Raw genomic sequence first — 16,882 nt, 5'->3', positions numbered from 1 at the left:
AGTGAGGAAGCCCAGGAGGGCACTGGCCTTGGCGGAGTCTAAGTTGGCCCTGGGCTGGGCTCGAAGGGTGTAGGCAGTTTGCTCCTGAGGAGATGGGTGGTTGAGGGGGAGAGGGGCCGCGAGGGCTAGGAGGTGAGGAGCAGGCCAGGGGGAGACTGTGCCCTCAGAGGGCACCCCAGCAATCCCTCAAGGGGCACCCGTGGAGGCGACACTGAGGCTCACGTCCATTAGAGTGGGTATTTGCTGTGCCCCTGTGAGCCCAGAGCAGGCTTTGTGCGCTGAAACCTTCGAGTAAGGATGAGTGCTGGTGCTCCCCTGCAGGAGCCCCAGCCACGCGGCAGATCTAAGACCAATCTTCCTAAGAAGCAGACAGCAGCGCGGATTAGGTGGGGCACCCGAGTGTGTGCATCCGGTCACGGGTGCATCTGGACAGGCAACCTGCCCAGTCTCAGCCAGGTAACACGCAAAAGGTGAGCCTTCACACGAGGTCCGCTGTGGGCCCTGTGGCTTCCGGGGACGGGGACCCAGGGATCCGGGCTCTTTCCATTGCCTGGCCTCTGCAGGCCCAGACGCACCTTCCAGGGCCCTGGGCCAGAGGGACTGGCTGGCCAGTCTTGAGATGCTTCAGCCCAGAAGGGGCCTCGGCGCACCAGCCAGAGCCAGAGTCACATGGCCCCCAAACTGCAGGGGCGGCTGGGAAGGCAGGGAGCACATGGTTACTCCCCGAGTGGCTCTTCATTCCCGCCAGGATGTGGCAGGCTGAGTGGAGGGAGAGGTCACAAAGTGGCATCCTCGGACAGAGCAGATGAGTGTCGTGCTTTGGGAAGAAGAGCCCCGGCATAGACTCAAGGAGAGCTGCCCGGCATTGCTCTGCCATCCCCTGGCTGTGTGACCCCGCTAAGCCACTGATGTCCTTGGTCCTCAGTTTCTGCTTCTAACACGGGAATAATCAGAGCCTCCCTGCGACACCATGAGCAGAACGTGTGCGAAGGGGCTCTCGGCACTGCTGAGAACCAAGGTGATATCATTATCTCCGAATTAGCCATATTTTCTTGCAGGTTCAATGCAGCCCTAAGAGATACGTTCTTTTTCCACCTCCAGGGCCTCTGTGTCCTGTCCGAGACCCAGACTCCATCTCATACTCTTCCACCACACTGGGCCTGGGACCACACTGAAAGCAACACCAGGAGCAAAGCGTCTTGTTTCTTTTCAACAACTCATGTCAAGTTTGCACTCTACGACGTAATATGCATGGGCTTGTCTCGGACAAACACCGTTATGGTCTTTCTTCCATGAAGATCCTACTAAAATGGCAGCACCAGGAAGGTGCCCCAGGTTTAGGAATCAGCTTAGCCTGGCCCAGGGCACACAGGTCTGTGGGACAAGCTCAGGGCTGGGGTCTGAGATCCTGCAGCTCTTAGATCCTGGGGAAGGCTCATCACGTAGGCTCCCAGCTCTCCTAGTCTCTGTGGCTCCAGTGGGCACCGAACAGCGAGTCCAACGTGGCCCGCCCCCCAGCCCTCACCCAGCCTTCATCCCCAACCCCCCACCTCCCCAGCCAGTAAATCATCCCTGAATTAATCAAAGTGCTAGCACTGGTCCGAACTCACCAGCGGCCTCCTCCAGCGGCCACTTTGTGTTCAGTAGATTAATTGCAGCTGGGGGAGGGGAAGGACTCCATTTTTAGAAAATCATTACTTTCAGAAAGAGAGGGGTCTCTCTGGTTGGGGAAAACTGCTGAGCTGGCAGCTCCGAGCTGCTATCAAAGCGCCAGGAAACCCGGGACTCTGCTGGCTGCTTGTGGCTCAGTGGGCACTGCTTGGGGGCTCCCCTGCTCCCCAAGGCCAGGGCACCCCAGCACCCCCCACACACCTGACTCCAGCCAGCGTGTACCACCTGCTCTGGCCTGGGCTCAGCAGTTTGCTGGCATTCGGAGCAGGAAGGCGTCACCCCGACACTCACCACCCCCCCAGCTGATTGGCTTCATCGATGGCCAGGCCAGCTTGCACTACACCACGTAGAGGTCACTGTCAGCCCCTGCCTGCTCCTTCGGGGCAAAAAGAAGGCTGGGGACCCCTAATCGCCCCTGCCTTGACTTGAGCATCTGGCAGATTAAACGATATGAAATTGCCCTCTTTGTAGGTCACAATGGTCCGATATTCGTTGTCCCACGTGGTTCAGCCTAATTACCATAGGGCCAGCTCTTCAGATGTATCTTCTCACTAATCCCCCCTCTTGGCCCCACGAGGCAGGTAAAATGTCCACTTTGTTTCAGAAATTGAGGTTCAGAGAGGTTAAGTGACTTGCCCGAGGAAGTACTCAGACCCTGGTCTGTCTGACTGCAACACCCAGGGCCGTGAGTCACATCCTATTTCAAGGCGGACCCCGTCCCACCTGTCCCCACGCTCACTCATTCATGAGCCGTGCTTCTAGCTGTTGCCCTGCCAACGAGCTCCGCGACAGAAAGCTCCTCGGCAGGCTGAGTGTGGGGCCCGACCGAACCGCCGGGGAGGCTGCATGTGCAGGGCTCGCGCCATACCAGCCTTCCTCGGCCGCTGCAGGCCTGGCTCCCCCCGCCGCGGCTCCCCCCACCCTGGGCCTGCCTGCATTGCTGCCATGCAGGGGCCACACACCGGTAAGGCCTTGGTGCACAAACATCGCTTCCACCGTTTGGCAATCAGATCAGCTCGGTCCTTCCAAACCAGAACTTGTTTTAGAAAAAAACGTGCCCGGGCGCCTGGGTGGCTCAGTCGGTTAAGCGACTGCCTTCGGCTCAGGTCATGATCCTGGAGTCCCGGGATCGAGTCCCGCGTTGGGCTCCCTGCTCGGCGGGAAGCCTGCTTCTCCTTCTCCCACTCCCGCTGCTTGTGTTCCTGCTCTCGCTATCTCTGTCTCTGTCAAATAAATAAATAAAATCTTGGGCGCCTGGGTGGCTCAGTTGGTTGAGCGACTGCCTTCGGCTCAGGTCATGATCCTGGAGTCCCGGGATCGAGTCCCGCATCGGGCTCCCTGCTCGGCAGGGAGTCTGCTTCTCTCTCTGAACCTCCCTCCTCTCATGCTCTCTATCTCATTCTCTCTCTTAAATAAATAAATAATCCTTAAAAAAAAAAAGAAAGAAAGAAAAAAACATGCCCAACGCAGTCACCCCATGACCCAGGCCTGCCCCTGGAGATTAGGTAGCAGAGAGACGGTAAAGTCTGACACTGCCACTTACCGGCTGGGGGACTTGGGTGACTCTTTGAACCTCAGTTTCTTCATCCGTAAAATGGCATCCCTTTTTAGGGCGGTAGTAAGGATTAGATGGGATCATTCCAATGTGCTTGGCCTTGGAATGCTTGGAACACTGCCTAGCACACACACAGTCAGGGCACAATCAATGCTGATTGGCATTCTTACTATTCCCAGCCCAAGCTAAGTCCGCAATTTTGCCTCCCCCTGCCTCATTCGTGGGGCAAGCCCTGTCTAGCATTGTGCCAGGAATTGTTAGGATAGCAGGTCCTAAGTGGGGCCCCAACTGAGGCTTCAGAGTGCCAAGAGCTCATGGGTTCAGTAGGGGAGAGCGAATCCTACGCCGGCAATGGCTCTTTAGGGCAGACATCTTTAAAAGGGGGAAGGCTTCCTGGAGGAGGTGTGGCCTGAGTTACATCCTGACGGAGCCCGAGGAGACAGCCAATGAAGAGGCTGGAAAGCACTTGCTTGGAAGCACAGGAGCGAGGTGTGTTGGAGTCTCCTGGGGCAAAGGGTCTGGGGGCGAGGTTAAAAGGTGAGGTCTGCAGGGGTGGATGCTAAAAAGCCAGCCACTGGGACTGGAGGAAAGCAGACCATGGAGGCACCACAAGGCCCTGAACTGAGTCATACGAGTGGAGTCCGAGAAGTGAACGTGGGTGAGAGGGATTTGCATTTTCTAATTACAGATTGAATAAGGCAGGGAGGATGGGATTTGGTTATTTCACGATGGCAGCCGGGGAGATGAGAGAACCCAGGTTTCTGGTTGCGGCTGAGGTAGCCACAGGTGAGGGGAGATAAGGCTGCCAGAGTGATGGGGCTGCTCAGGGAGAGGGCAGAACCCTGTAAGACACCCCAAAATGTGAGGGGTGAGCTGAGAGACAAAGGAGAAGAACCGGCAGCCGGAAAGCTTTCTTCCAATGGGGGCACCTTTACTGCCCTCCACTAATCCAATCCCCAGCTGTTCTGGAAGCCCGGCCTCCTCTGCGAGGCCCAGGTGGTCCAGAGTACTGGCCGCACTCCCCTGTCGTGCGTGTTGTCCTCCAGCGTCCCCCGAGGGCAGGTGCCCCCCACAGCAGTCCTGGCACGTGGATGGTATTCACGGGGAGGACTGCAGGGGATGACCACCGTGGCCAGGAGAGGAGTGTCGGCTACCAGCAAACCCTCGGCTTCCCCTAAACATTCCTCTCTCCCTGCCCACCCACAGCCAGCCATGCCACCGGGAGCCACTCGCCCCCACCCCAATTCCTGCCTGCCGGGGCTGCAAGTCAAGTCCAGACAACACAGGAGGGCAGCTTTCTGCCTCCCGAATCAGACGCCCTGCTGTTCGGGCGGGTGGCATCGTGGTGGCCCACCTTCTCCTGATCTTGAGTTTCGGAGCTGTCACCACACAGGATTCCATCAAATAAACATCTCCACAGGGACCAAGAACGAAGATCACCCAACCCTGGAGTCAGATCCTCAGCTCTGGAAGTGCAGCCTCCCTAAGTGACCTTGGGAAAGTCTTTTAACTTCCCCCACATTTTTGCAGAGGGGTCCTAGTGAGGATTAAGTAATTCCCTTAAATGCTTAGCTTAGCATCATGCCTGGCACCTGGTTTCGCATCCAGTAAGTGGCAATTACTATTATTAAAGTGCTTCCTGCAGGCCGATGCAAGTCAAAGCAAACGAAAATGGCTTTGCGGGCTCCCTAACACCTCCCACCCCCACCCCTCCTCCACCACTACCACCCTGGAGTTAATTAAAACCCTCCTTGGGTGTTTTCCAGACAATGGAATTTTACACTTATTCTGGGTTGCAGAATAGAATGGAGGAGGGTTTCACTTCAACTGATCAAAAAGCAACAAGCTGCTTGGAGAGATAGTGAGCTCCCCATCACCTCATGTGAACAAGCTGGCCCAGACCATTTGGCACTCATGCTCAAGCATAAATGAACATGCATTAGTATTTCTCACTACACAACTGTAATTCTCTTAAATGAGCCGGCGATGCCGGTAGGCTGTAGGGCTTTGTGTCATCATTTGGCAAAATAAAGTATTGATAATCCTACTTTGGCCCTCCATAAAGGTTTTTTAAAATTGTATCATGTATCAGTTTGTGATATCCAAAATGTTTTGGTTTTGTTTTGTTTTTTTTTAATATTTACTTGACAGAGACAGACAGCGAGGGAGGGAACACAAGCAGGGGGAGTGGAAGAGGGAGAAGCAGGCTTCCCGCTGAGCAGGGAGCCCGATGCGGGCCCGATCCCAGGACCCTGGGATCATGACCTGAGCTAAAGGCACTTAACAACTGAGCCACCCAGGCGCCTCTGGGGTTGTTTTTTTTTTTTTAAGATTTTATTTAAGAGAGACCCAGAGACTACGAGCAGGGGGGAGGGGCAGAGGAAGAAGCAGACTTGTGCTGAGTGGGGAGCCCAATGCGGGACTCGATCCCAGGACCCTGAGATCATGACCTGAGCCGAAGGCAGATGCTTAACCGAGTCACCCAGGCGCTCCTGTGATATCCCAAAACCGTAACCCCCACTTCAAAGAGACCCCCTCCCTGGATCTTAGATTCAAAACATAAGGACACCTACACAACCTTGTTTGGAGTCCAGTTTGGACCCACTGCTTGTGCCAGAGTCTTTGAATCCTAAACCTGGTTTAGATCCAACAGCAGAAATCCCAGGGGCAGGACCAGGTGATTCAGCAGAAAGTGCCACTGGGATGGTCGCAGGACGAATAGGGGAGAGATCGCAGAATAGGACCTGGACTGGGTTGCCAGCAGTCAACTCCACCTCCCGGAGTGCCCAGTACAGAGCTTGGGAGGGACCTACAAGGTGGCATGATCCCTCTGCCCACCATTAACACTCAACTCCCATCAACCTTCCCTCCATGGCTTCAGCCCCCAGGGTAGGGGTCTTGAAATCCAGTGTGACGGTGACCTTCCTCTGGGAAAGGTGCAGTGGGGCTCAGGATGTGATGTCAAGTACAGAGTAACAAGCAGAAACTGGAGGGGCCCAGGTTCCTGGGACCATACCTCCGCATCCCATCCTCCTTCCCAAACAGCTGAGATGAAACGCTCCCCCCTACTCCCCTCCCACCACAAGAAAAAAGGAGCTGGAGGACATGGAATCAAGTATACATTTTAAAAATTGTTTAATGGAACATAAACTCCTTTAGAAAAACATTCAGCCAGGTGATAACACCCATAGAAAAAAACACCAATCTCGTGTTTATCTTTTTTAATTTGGCATTTGTTATTTGCATTTATATTAAAGCAAAGTGCATCTTTTCTTTATTTTTCTTGTTTATACACATTGCACAATACATAAATAATGATGCTTATAAAACGTCTTTATATTTACAAGTAATAATATATTTATATATAACATAAAATACATTTTTTCTTTAATAAATCTCAGGGTTTTTTTTTTTTTCCAGGAGTCCTTTCTCTCTCAAAGCATTACAATGCTAAATTTCCAATGAGAATGCTTCTCTTGTTCATTTAAACCTTTGTAGTTAGAAAAATAGCTTATGTTAAAGTCTAAACATGCTCATTGAGCTAAGAGCAGTGTCAACGTATCATACGAGTGTATGAGTTGTAGAAGAAATGAAAGAGTTAGGTGTCAGCCCAGGGCGGTACCTTGGGTTATGATGGACCGAATCCTTCTTGGTGGGAAGGGGGGCTGCCGAGGAGTCTCCCTCCCAGGGCTGCTCCCCTCGCTGGTCTAACAGCAGAGCTCAACACATAGGCGGCAGAGGGGAGGAAAGTGCTGAGCTGGTTTTCTGAGTCCGGGGCAGGGGTGGGGGGGGGGAGGGGAGGGGAACCTGATGTGACCAGGGGAGGGGAGAGGCTGAGGGGCTTGGGAGGGGCCCTGGGTGGGCAATACTGCCCCGGGGAGGCCGTGCAGCCCTCGGGAAGCCCATCTCAGAGATATCCAGGAGCAGATGGCCAAAAAAGAAAGACGCGACAAGGACAGCAGGGTGGCTGGACGGGGAGGAAGACAAGCATGGAACAGCTGGTTCTGGTTCAGCCTCTTTGCAGCGCTGCTTCTAAGAAGCCTGCAGACAGGCCCCTGTCCTAGAAGGGGAGGGGAGAAGCGGGGTGGGGGGAGCGGGACAGAGCCTGGCTTCTGGCAGCTGTTGGAACCCCAGCTACCGGCTTGCCAGCTTGCCCAGGTACTGCCTCTGCCCGCTGAGCATGTCCAAAGGGCAGGAGAGACAGCGCCTGGAGCACAGACCTCCCCGCAGAGACAGCCCCGTAAGAAACACACGCGCACTCGCCCTCACAAGGGAATCGGGGACCCCAAGGTGAGGGCCTGCTCCCCACCCTTGTATGTTTGGTGGTACGGATTCTTGCTTCCGCTTTTCCTACTGGGGTCTTCTGCCAGCCATACCCCGCCACCACCACCCCCCCAAAAAAAAACCCCCGACAATTCTTTTCATAAGCTATTTCTCAAAGAACAAAACAGAACATAAACAAGAACAACAAGAAGGGGGGCGGGGAGAAAAACAACAACAACGCACGACGACCAAGGAGTCTGCATGAAAAGCAAGCACTCGGGAGGAAACGTAGTAGCAGCAAAGTAGTTTGGGCTGGGCCGCCTCGGCTCCCGCCCCATCGTCCCCCCGCGGGGCTACCGGCTGTTGAAGATGACCTCCAGCCAGCACGGGCAGCTGCTGATGAACTGGCGGGTGTAGCACTGACCCCAGCCCTTCACGAAGCTGATCTGCACGGTGAAGCCCGTCCACGGCTGCTGCATGAACTCGTGGTCGTTGGGCCGCCGCAGGCTGTACGCTTTCTCGTAGTCAAACGCCTTGATGGAGAAGCCGGGGAACACTTTGTGCACCAGCAGCGTCCTGGAGTCCGGGTTGTCCAGTGTGGCCGACTTGATGAAGATGGGGTACGTGCTGCGGTTGTATACCCACACGCCGTCCACCTCCCGCGTGAGCTGGATGCCGCAGCCGATTTTGCTCCGCACCTTCTGCACCAGCTGACTCTTGTTGTCCGAATTGAGCTGTCCGAGGCAAAAGCCGTTCCCCTGAGGTAGATCATAGAAGATATCCAGGGAGGGCTCCTGGACACAGTAGAGCCTCCCCACTCTCGTCTTCTCCTCCCAGTATGCCACCACGCACCAGTGTGACCGATCCCCAGGCTCTAGAAGAAGTTGGGAATCTACAAAACAAGATGGCAGACACGGTTGGGGGTGATGGGCGCTGGCGTTCTCCTCCTCCTCCACCAATCAAGGCACCCCTATACCCACGCAGACCCAAGACCACCTCGGCTCTCATTAGACAGAGGAGGTGATGGTGGTGCTGGATAAGCGGCCGGCTCGGCAGTCCCAGTACTGGAGCCCCGTGATGCAAGAGCCCGCCTTCAGACACGGGGCTCATGGGGTGCCTCCTCCCTCCACTGCCCCCAACTGGTCAGTGACCCAGGACGCCAGCATGTTTGCCTGTGGGGCCAAAGGAAGCCCCATCCCTGCAGAGCTCAGAAGCCAGGGAACCCTTAGCAACTTCACTGGTCCCGGTTTTGGGGGCAAAAAGGCCTCCCAGATGGCCCTTTAAATTCAATGGAATCTGAAAAGCTCGCTGCTCTAAGAGCCCCTGGTCCTCCTCAGGAAGAAAACCAGGCCCCAGAAAGCCTGCTGTTCAGGGGCGCCTGGGTGGCTCAGTTGGTTAAGCGACTGCCTTCGGCTCAGGTCATGATCCTGGAGTCCCTGGATCGAGTCCCGCATCGGGCTCCCTGCTCGGCGGGGAGTCTGCTTCTCCCTCTGACCCTCCCCCCTCTCATTCTCTCTCTCTCTCAAATAAATAAATAAAATCTTTAAAAAAAAAAAGCTTGCTGCTCGGGCCCCACAGATGACACAGCCAGACCCAGAACCCAAGCCTCCAGACTCCAGGGTCCCCTACGAGGCGGTGTCTCTGTCTGTCACCGACCTCTCCGAGCAGCGCCTCGGTTATAAAGGAGTGCTCTTGGATAAAAATGGGAGGTGCAGGTGGTTTGGGGCAAAAACATCTACCTTCCTAACAGAACTCAGCTCAGTGTGTGTCAGCAGCAGATCTGTACACAAAGGGCGAATTCAGTCCAAATGCCAAATGCCAGCATGCAGATTGGTGTCAACCCAGGCTACCTTAACGGAGCTTCCCCCAGCCCAGACAGAAGATTGTGTCTGCAATGGGTTCACCTTCCCTGAGTGCCCTTTTCTGCCTGTTGTATCCCCCTCTCTCCCCTCCCTCCCCAGAAGCATGTAGACACTTTGCCTTGTCCCCTCCAGGTCCCCCCTACCCCTACCCTCACCCCCAGCTCCCCTAGACTTGGTTCTTCCCAGGCAGCCAGGAGGCTGGGGGGATTCTGGGAAGGTGACTTTCCTAACAGGCGCTCAGAGCTCTTTAAAGGGGGGCTGGGGGGGATCATATGGAGGGAAAGGGAGCCCCAGCGGCTGGCATTCCAGCTCCTTCTTAAGCTGGAGCCAGCAGGGCAGGCCTCAGACTGGGAACCATAAATCTCCCCGGCCGGGCCAGGCTGCAGGAACGCAGGAACGCTGTGGTTTGTGGCGGCAGGGCGGAGACCGGAAGTCTTGTATTTGTTAACAAAAATGGGGAAAGGCAGGCGGCAGAGGCCTCCTGCCTTCCCCTGCAGCCCTCGCTTCTCACTCACTGGGGGTTCAGGGCCTGAAGGTGGGGGCTGGCTGTGAGATGGGTTTTCTGTGCTGGTCTGTCTGGCCTTTTTGGTTTGGGAACGACTGAGGGTCGACGCGGATACAGCCTGGCAGCCGGGGGTGGAGGAGAGCTCGGGGGCTCGGGGGCTCGGGGACCCGCGTCCTGCCGCCCCAGCAGGCTGGGTACACCCAGGGCAGCTCCGCACACAGCTGCTTCCAACCTTTACCGGCATGTCGGGACCTGGGCACCAGTCAGCTTCGTTAACTTTTTTTTTTTTTAAGCAGCAGTTGTCTCGCATGGAGGTGTTCTAACTCTGCACAAACGTGCACTGTGAGCCACGGAGGCAGCCACCGTCTCCTACAGACCCCCCCCCACACACAACTGCCTTCTCAAACGCCTCCCCAGCTACACGAAATGGGGAAGCCGAGGGCTCCCTGCTCGCTCTCAATCGCCCCCCGAAAATCAACCCCAGAAAACTGGCCTGCCACCCCCGACCCATGGTTCTATAAAGCACAAGTGTGAGAGAGGCTGCATGTCCGTGAGTGTGAGCACACGTGTGAGTGTGTTATGTGAGCATGTGTGTGTTTGCGTGCGTACACTCTGGAACATATGGAAAAACAAGAGAGGGACAAGGGCTCCAAGCAGAGGTGACTCATCAGGCATTAACTTGTTTCTGCAAAGTATCCATCAACTGCTAATAAACTTGTGAGTGCTGGCAATCTTTGAACTTTCTCGTCCAGGGAGTTTGGCTCTGAAGGCTACACCGAAGACCCATAACATCCATGTAAATAAGAATCCTCTGGCGTGCAAGTTTGCTGGGAAGGAGGAAGCCCTCTTCTGGAAGGCACGACCGCCCTGCTGTTTTGGGGAGGAGGGTGTTTTGAAACGTAAGAAGCTCTCGCTCATTATCCCCACTCGGGACAACAAACCTGGTCTGGAGAGAAGACTGGGGGAGTTGCTGGGAGGAAGGCTCAGGAGACCCTCAGTGGGGCCTCACGATACTTTGTTTCATGGAGCTCAGCCCCCCTGAAACCTGGCACCCGCTAGCCGGGAAGAGGAGGAGGATGGGGAGGAGGGGCAGGGTGGGGGCCCGGGATCAAGTCTCCTGTACCAGGCCCACCAGAAAGGGGTGGGGGCCCTGTCTGCCCAGCAGCCTCTGGGGGCAGGGGAAGCCGGGCGGGGACTGGGGCCTGAGGTCGGCTGGACTGGCCGGGAGCCCTGGGGGCGGGGCGGGGGGGGGGCGAGGGGGAAGAGTTCTGGCGGATTTCTCTTTCATCTGTGGAGCCCGCCAGTCCACCCAGCAATTTGCTGCCAGACATCCCTGGAAAAAGCCTTTTTCTGTGGAGGTTAATGGCCCTGCCCAGATCACCAGCGGCGTATGCGTGTCCCTGTGCGTGAACAAGACCCCTGGAAGTCCACTAGGTGCCCTAAGCCGCCACAGCAGGACCCTCGCCGGCTCCTCCCCGGTCCTGCCCCTCCAAGCCTGCCCCACGGTCACCCCCAGCCTCCCAGCACCTGGATACCCCCTCTCCTCACTGCTCCCGGGCCAGCTCTGCACACAGGAACATGCCTTCCAGCAGAACCATCCCACCAGCGAAGGCCTCTTTACCGCATTACCATTTCTGGGGGCCCGGGACAACATCCCACGTTGCCAACTCAGAGCTTTGCCCCAAATTCCCCACCATTTGGGCTATTTCTGGGAAACACTCAGCATCATCTTTCTTCAGAGAAGCACAGTTCCCTGAACTGGGCCACAGCCCACAAGCGTCTCCCCACAAAGGTCTGTGGGGACGTTTAGCTCCTAGAGGGGCTTCCCTGGCCTCAGGGGGAGGAGCGGGGAAGCTCTCACACAGAAAAGGCTCCCTCATTCCCAGGACTAAGGAAGAGCCTCAGAAGCCTGACTTGGGCTTCCATGAGGAGAAGCCAAAGGCAAGACTCACAGGCCCTTGTTAACTTCCCTCAGCTTTACAACCTTTTCCGGTATTTTCAGCAACTTCTCTCCCTCCTCTGAAAACTATACAGGGGCTTGTTTTAAACCCGTATTTGTGCATTTTAAAGCATCCAAAAGAAAAGCTGTGTTGTAAAAAGCCAACTAATCAGATGCCTGCTCACAATTTTTTCTTTTTATTACAGTTTAGGGAATTTCTGGAGCAACCCCAGAAAAATGCTGAATCCGCCTAAAATTCCTTTAAGGTTGTTTTCCCCCTCCCCTTCTTCATTTCCCTTAAAGCATAAAAATCTACCCTTTAAAAGGAAGGGGGGTGGCTGTTGAGAAGGGAAAGGATTTTACTTGTGTTTGCACTTGCATTAGGGAAGACCACTTAACAAGGAGCTCCCTGCCTCTTACAAAGAGTTATTTAATTACCCTGGTCATGAATGAACAGCCCTGACCCTTCTAGAAGAGCAGAGGCTCATGAATGACTCTCACGCCTGGAGTTCTCAATGGCAGCAGGTGACCAGACCCCAGGATTTTCCATTGTTATTTGAAGGTGTGGGGACATGAAGCGACATGGAGGGAGGGAGGACAGAGCAAGCTCAGTGACTCAATGGTACCATTTCTGGTCTCTCGCTTACGAAGTCGACCGTGAGGGCCAAAGAGGCAGGACCATTCCAAAAACACCCAGTGGGGCCCTGAGAACAGGGCACGCACAGGAGTGCTGCTGGGGAAAGGGGTCCCCGAGATTCTGGCCTTTCGGGACAGGAACACAGTGGGGAACCAGGCCAGTATAGACAGCCCCATCTGTGGGGCCCACTGCGCTACACGTGCCCAACTGCTGGGGCACAGGGGGTGGGAGTAAAAGGTGGGCAAGGAGGGGTCTCACCCACTCTCATCTCTGCGAGGCACTTGGATTATAAAGGGAGATGTCTCGGGGCACCTGGGTGGCTCAGTCTGTGAAGCGTCTGCCTTCGGCTCAAGTCATGATCCTGGGGTCCTGGGATCGAGTCCTGCATCGGGCTCAGCGGGGAGTCCGCTTCTCCCTCCCCCTCTCCCCCTGCTCTTGCGCGCTCTCTCTCAAATACATAAAATCTTAAAAAAATAAAAAGGAAGATGTCTCTGCTAAAAATCCCACAGTGGGACAAGGCCTGCACGCCCCCTCCCTGGCAGCCCAGCAGAGGGAGACTGGGCAGACACGGCTGCCTTCACGCAGCTGGGTGAGGGCAAGCAAAGGGCACATAGGGAGACACAGAAGTTAAACCTGGCAACCCTGGAACGCAAACACGGCCACGCCTCGCCTGCCACAGGTCCAGGGTCCTCCCTCCTCGGTACTCAGGCGCCACCAAGGGTTGCCTCATCCTGTCCTCCCCCCACCTCAGACATCTCAAAGGTTAACAGCACCCAGTCAGCCCTGTTCCCCACCCTGGTCGGGAAACTGGCTGTTCGGAGAGCAACCAGCCCACTTCGGGACAAGGACCGAGATAACAGGGGACCCAAGTGCCGATCCGTCCCATCTCCTCTCAACCCAAACACTCGCAATGAACCAGGAACCCTGCCGGGTCTCTTGTCCAAGACGCAAATGAACTCAAAGGAGACACGTAAACACTTGCTGAGGTGTCTGGGCTCAATTCAGGTTCTGGAGCCAGTTCTCATCTGCCTTGGTTACGGACCTCATCCAGAACACCGAAGATTCCGCCAGGGCTCCCTCGGATTCCTACGGACAACCCTGGGGTTTGGAACAAGTTACCCACAGGGGATGAAACACACTTGAAACACTTCTGGTTAGCCCTGAAAACGCTCAGACTCAACCCATCACCACTACCCCAAGCTCCTCCACTAAAGAGATCAGGAAACGGATTCTAGCTGGTAGAAGGCAGGGCTGAGAAAGCTGGGCTGTTCTCAGAGCTCTGCAACAAGATCTCTCCACTGAGGTGGCTGGACTGGGGGCGAGGGGCGGGGCAGGGGGTAGCATAGGGTCTGCTTCAGAGGCCGGGGTACTCGCGCCCTGGTCCCTGTGGCCCAACCAGCTGAGCTCCCCAAAACCCGCCCCCCCCAGGGAACTCTGGGGTTGTGTTAATACCCCCCACCCCCAGCTGTGGGGTCAGACACCCCGTTCAGACCGACCTCCCATGGTACCTTGGCAGTGACTTAAGTTCTTCCCTAAAACGGAGCTCCCAGGGCCAGCCTCATAGGGCTGTTGTGACAATATGATACAAAGTGGCCAGGGGCCAGGACCTGGCTTGTGCCTACACATGCTGGTCTCATCTCTCAGACATCTTGTCTTGGGTTCTCCAACTGCTTAGAAAACGCTACCCACCCCCTCTCCCCGCCAGGGAAGTGAACAGTCTGGGCCATGCCCGCACCTAATAAGCATTTACTACGTACAGGCCCAGGTGGACGGGGATCATGACAACCCTATGAGGTTGCATCCCATTACTGTCTTTATGCTGAAGAAGGGGGAAAAGAGGCACAGATCACTTGCCAGAGTTCTGGAACTCAAGGCCGTAATATTGGCCGGGGGAGCCGCAGTGGGTAGCCACCTCCGACCTCTGAGGCTCCTGGCCCTTTCCAAATACTAGAGGAAAAAAATTAAGTGTCCTTCGGAACACGCTTTGGAAATCTGACGCCTTCTTTAGGGCTGAGCGTGGGGTCCAGCTCCCCCGCACCAAGCGGGGAATGAACCAGGTTTCTTTGCCAGCAAAGCCGCTCTATGATCTTGGCCAAGTGGCCTGCCTTCCCAGAGGCTCAGTCTGACCCATCCCTAACTAATATGTAGGAGGCTAGGGCACAACGGCCCCCCTTCAGGCTCTCCAGTCTCTGGCTACACTCTGTGATTCACAGAAGTGCCCGATCAGTATTAACGCTGGTTCCATTATTTTTACTACCTTCCAGAAAATAAGAAAATCACTTTGGAGAGCCTGGCACATTTTTGCATTTAATCTGCAACAATTAAGACAAAACAAAATCAAAAGGCAAAGGAGATTGGAGTCAGATTTTGCTGTGTCCATCTGTAAACTGGTTTTCTTTTTAAACTTGGGAGTTCCGAACTGCGCTCTCTCCGTCGTTCCTCACCCTCAGGAAAAGGTGGATCCCCAGGGGAGGGTCTGCCGAATCACCACTACGCTTCCAATGTCCACCCAGGCCTGGCACCCTCAAGTTTCTCGCCCATCACCACCCTCCTCCTGCGAGCTCTCTTGAGCTCACCGATTTGGCAGATCCTGCTGGTCTAGGAGACTGATTCGTGACTGCGCCTTACAAATTATGATGAGTAATCAGTTACTAAAGCTAAAATGGACTCCCCCCCTTCCCGCTCCCCAAACGGGCCCCACCCGTCTCCCAAGTCCCTCAAATGTCCAAGGCAACAGCCCCCGACCCGGGGGACCCTTCTAAGAGCAGTATTTGGCCAGCAGAGAATATAATCGAGGGCAGTGCCGGGCAGGGGAGGGAAGCCACACAAATCAAGAGCTCCCGTCTGTCTCGCCAGCCGGGCTGACACGGCTTCCTGTGCCCCAGCCCTCAGCCATGCAAATTATAGCGTGTACCCGGCTGCCTGCCTTCTGAGGAGGCCAGCTCTGCCGGGCTCTGAGAGGACTCAGAGGAAGGGTGGGGACTCCCAGCCCGGCCAACTCCATTCATAATATTTACAGTAAATGGGCCTCTCTGGCTGTTGTTAGTGTGCACCCAGCCTCATCATTTCAAGTTTGAAGCTCAAGACTCTTCCCCTCCAACGTGCACCATAAAGTTCCCACCGTTACCCGCCCCCAAATAACTCAGCAGCTCTCTTCAGAAAGGGCATTCACATACCTGCACACAGACAGCCCCCCAGACCTGCATGACATGTATCTGCGCACCTGCCTGCCCACTGGTAGGACCCTGGCCACTCCCAGGAAGACACAACAAGAGGTGGGGCCATCACCCAACAGGAAGATGTCCAAGTCAAATCTCCAGGCTTACCCCCCCCCCACCTCCCTCCTGGAAAGACCACAGACACCTCCCCTCAACTTCCACATGTGGATTCCCAAGTAGGAATGCACCCATGAATCCAACCAAAGAATCATCTCTTAAACCACCAAAAGGTCCCTCATTTTCTTCTCTGTGTTGACCCCTTGTAAGTATGTGGACTAAATGTTCAAACTCAGCAAGAATCTTAATGAAAATGGATGCATACGTCAATTGTTTTACAGGACACGACCCCCAGAGGTACAGAACAGTTCTCGCCTGGTTCTGCAGGTCTGGGGGCTCTGCAGTGAGCTGCTTTTGCAGGGGGGCCTCCTTTTAATAAAGCCTCATGCACACTGACCTCCAGTGCCCCGAAAGGCAGTCCAGTATTAAAGGATCCAGACACGGGCCCTGCCCTGCCCCTCCCATCCCCCCACACAGCTCCAGCTTTTCTAGAGGGTAGGAAAACCGTCGAAGACGTGGAAAAACACAGGGAGAAACAAAAGTCCTTTTCATCCCTCCCCTCCCCCAGCTCCCCTTGTTCCATAACAATTATGAAAACTGTTGGATGGGATGGCATTTTGAACATTTACTGCATTCCGGCCAATAAATTCCAATGCAGGATCTGATGGAAAAGCCTCCCTCTCTGGCCAGCTCCTGGCTCCCCGCCCCCCTGCTCGCTCCCAGAGCCGTCATTCCTCCTGTTTCTTTACAACCCAACACCAGGGCCTGGCCAGGCCAGGCCCGCACTGTACTCACAGGGAAAAACAACAGTACGACAGACTGGAGACAGTGTGCAGACTGGAAAAGTTAATCATTACTTCTGTCTACCTCTGTAATCTAATCTCTCTGGCTTTGACACACTCACTGTTCAGCCACCCCAGGCCTTTCACCCCCAAAGCACCCAGGGCCTCCCAGGCCCAGGGGCCCGCCCCGTGAAAAGAGGAATGAAGCCTCCCCCACCCTGGACTGCCATCGGAAGGCCCCCGGAGACCACCGTAAATCACCAGCTGCTCAGTGCTATGTGCCCCCACCTTTTAGAGGGCTGCAGGCATCACATAAATTGGGGTTCCAATCTGGCTTAGAGTAGGGAGGGCCAGGCCACCCCCCACCGCCTCCCCCCGCCCCGGTCAGACTCG

The 16,882-nt window shown here is 55.4% G+C and overlaps 1 protein-coding gene across 3 annotated transcripts in view; it reads right to left on the bottom strand.

The window, feature by feature from the left end:
• Positions 1-6,344: 6,344 nt before the first annotated feature.
• Positions 6,345-16,882, bottom strand: part of SMAD7 (SMAD family member 7) — a 31,445-nt gene continuing 20,907 nt past the window's right edge. For all 3 annotated transcript variants that reach the window (XM_045886748.2, XM_045886747.3, XM_064577632.1), the window contains one exon: positions 6,345-8,381. In XM_045886748.2, coding sequence (XP_045742704.1) covers positions 7,843-8,381 — 539 coding nt within the window. In that variant the 3' untranslated portion in view covers positions 6,345-7,842. The remainder of the gene's footprint in view (positions 8,382-16,882) is intronic.

Source organism: Mirounga angustirostris, unplaced genomic scaffold, assembly GCF_029215605.1.
Source record: "Mirounga angustirostris isolate CCGP_5_RB_7025 unplaced genomic scaffold, mMirAng1.0.hap1 SCAF_14, whole genome shotgun sequence".
In the NCBI taxonomy this organism is placed as follows: domain Eukaryota; kingdom Metazoa; phylum Chordata; class Mammalia; order Carnivora; family Phocidae; genus Mirounga; species Mirounga angustirostris.
This window is presented reverse-complemented; position numbering and strand designations above follow the sequence as displayed.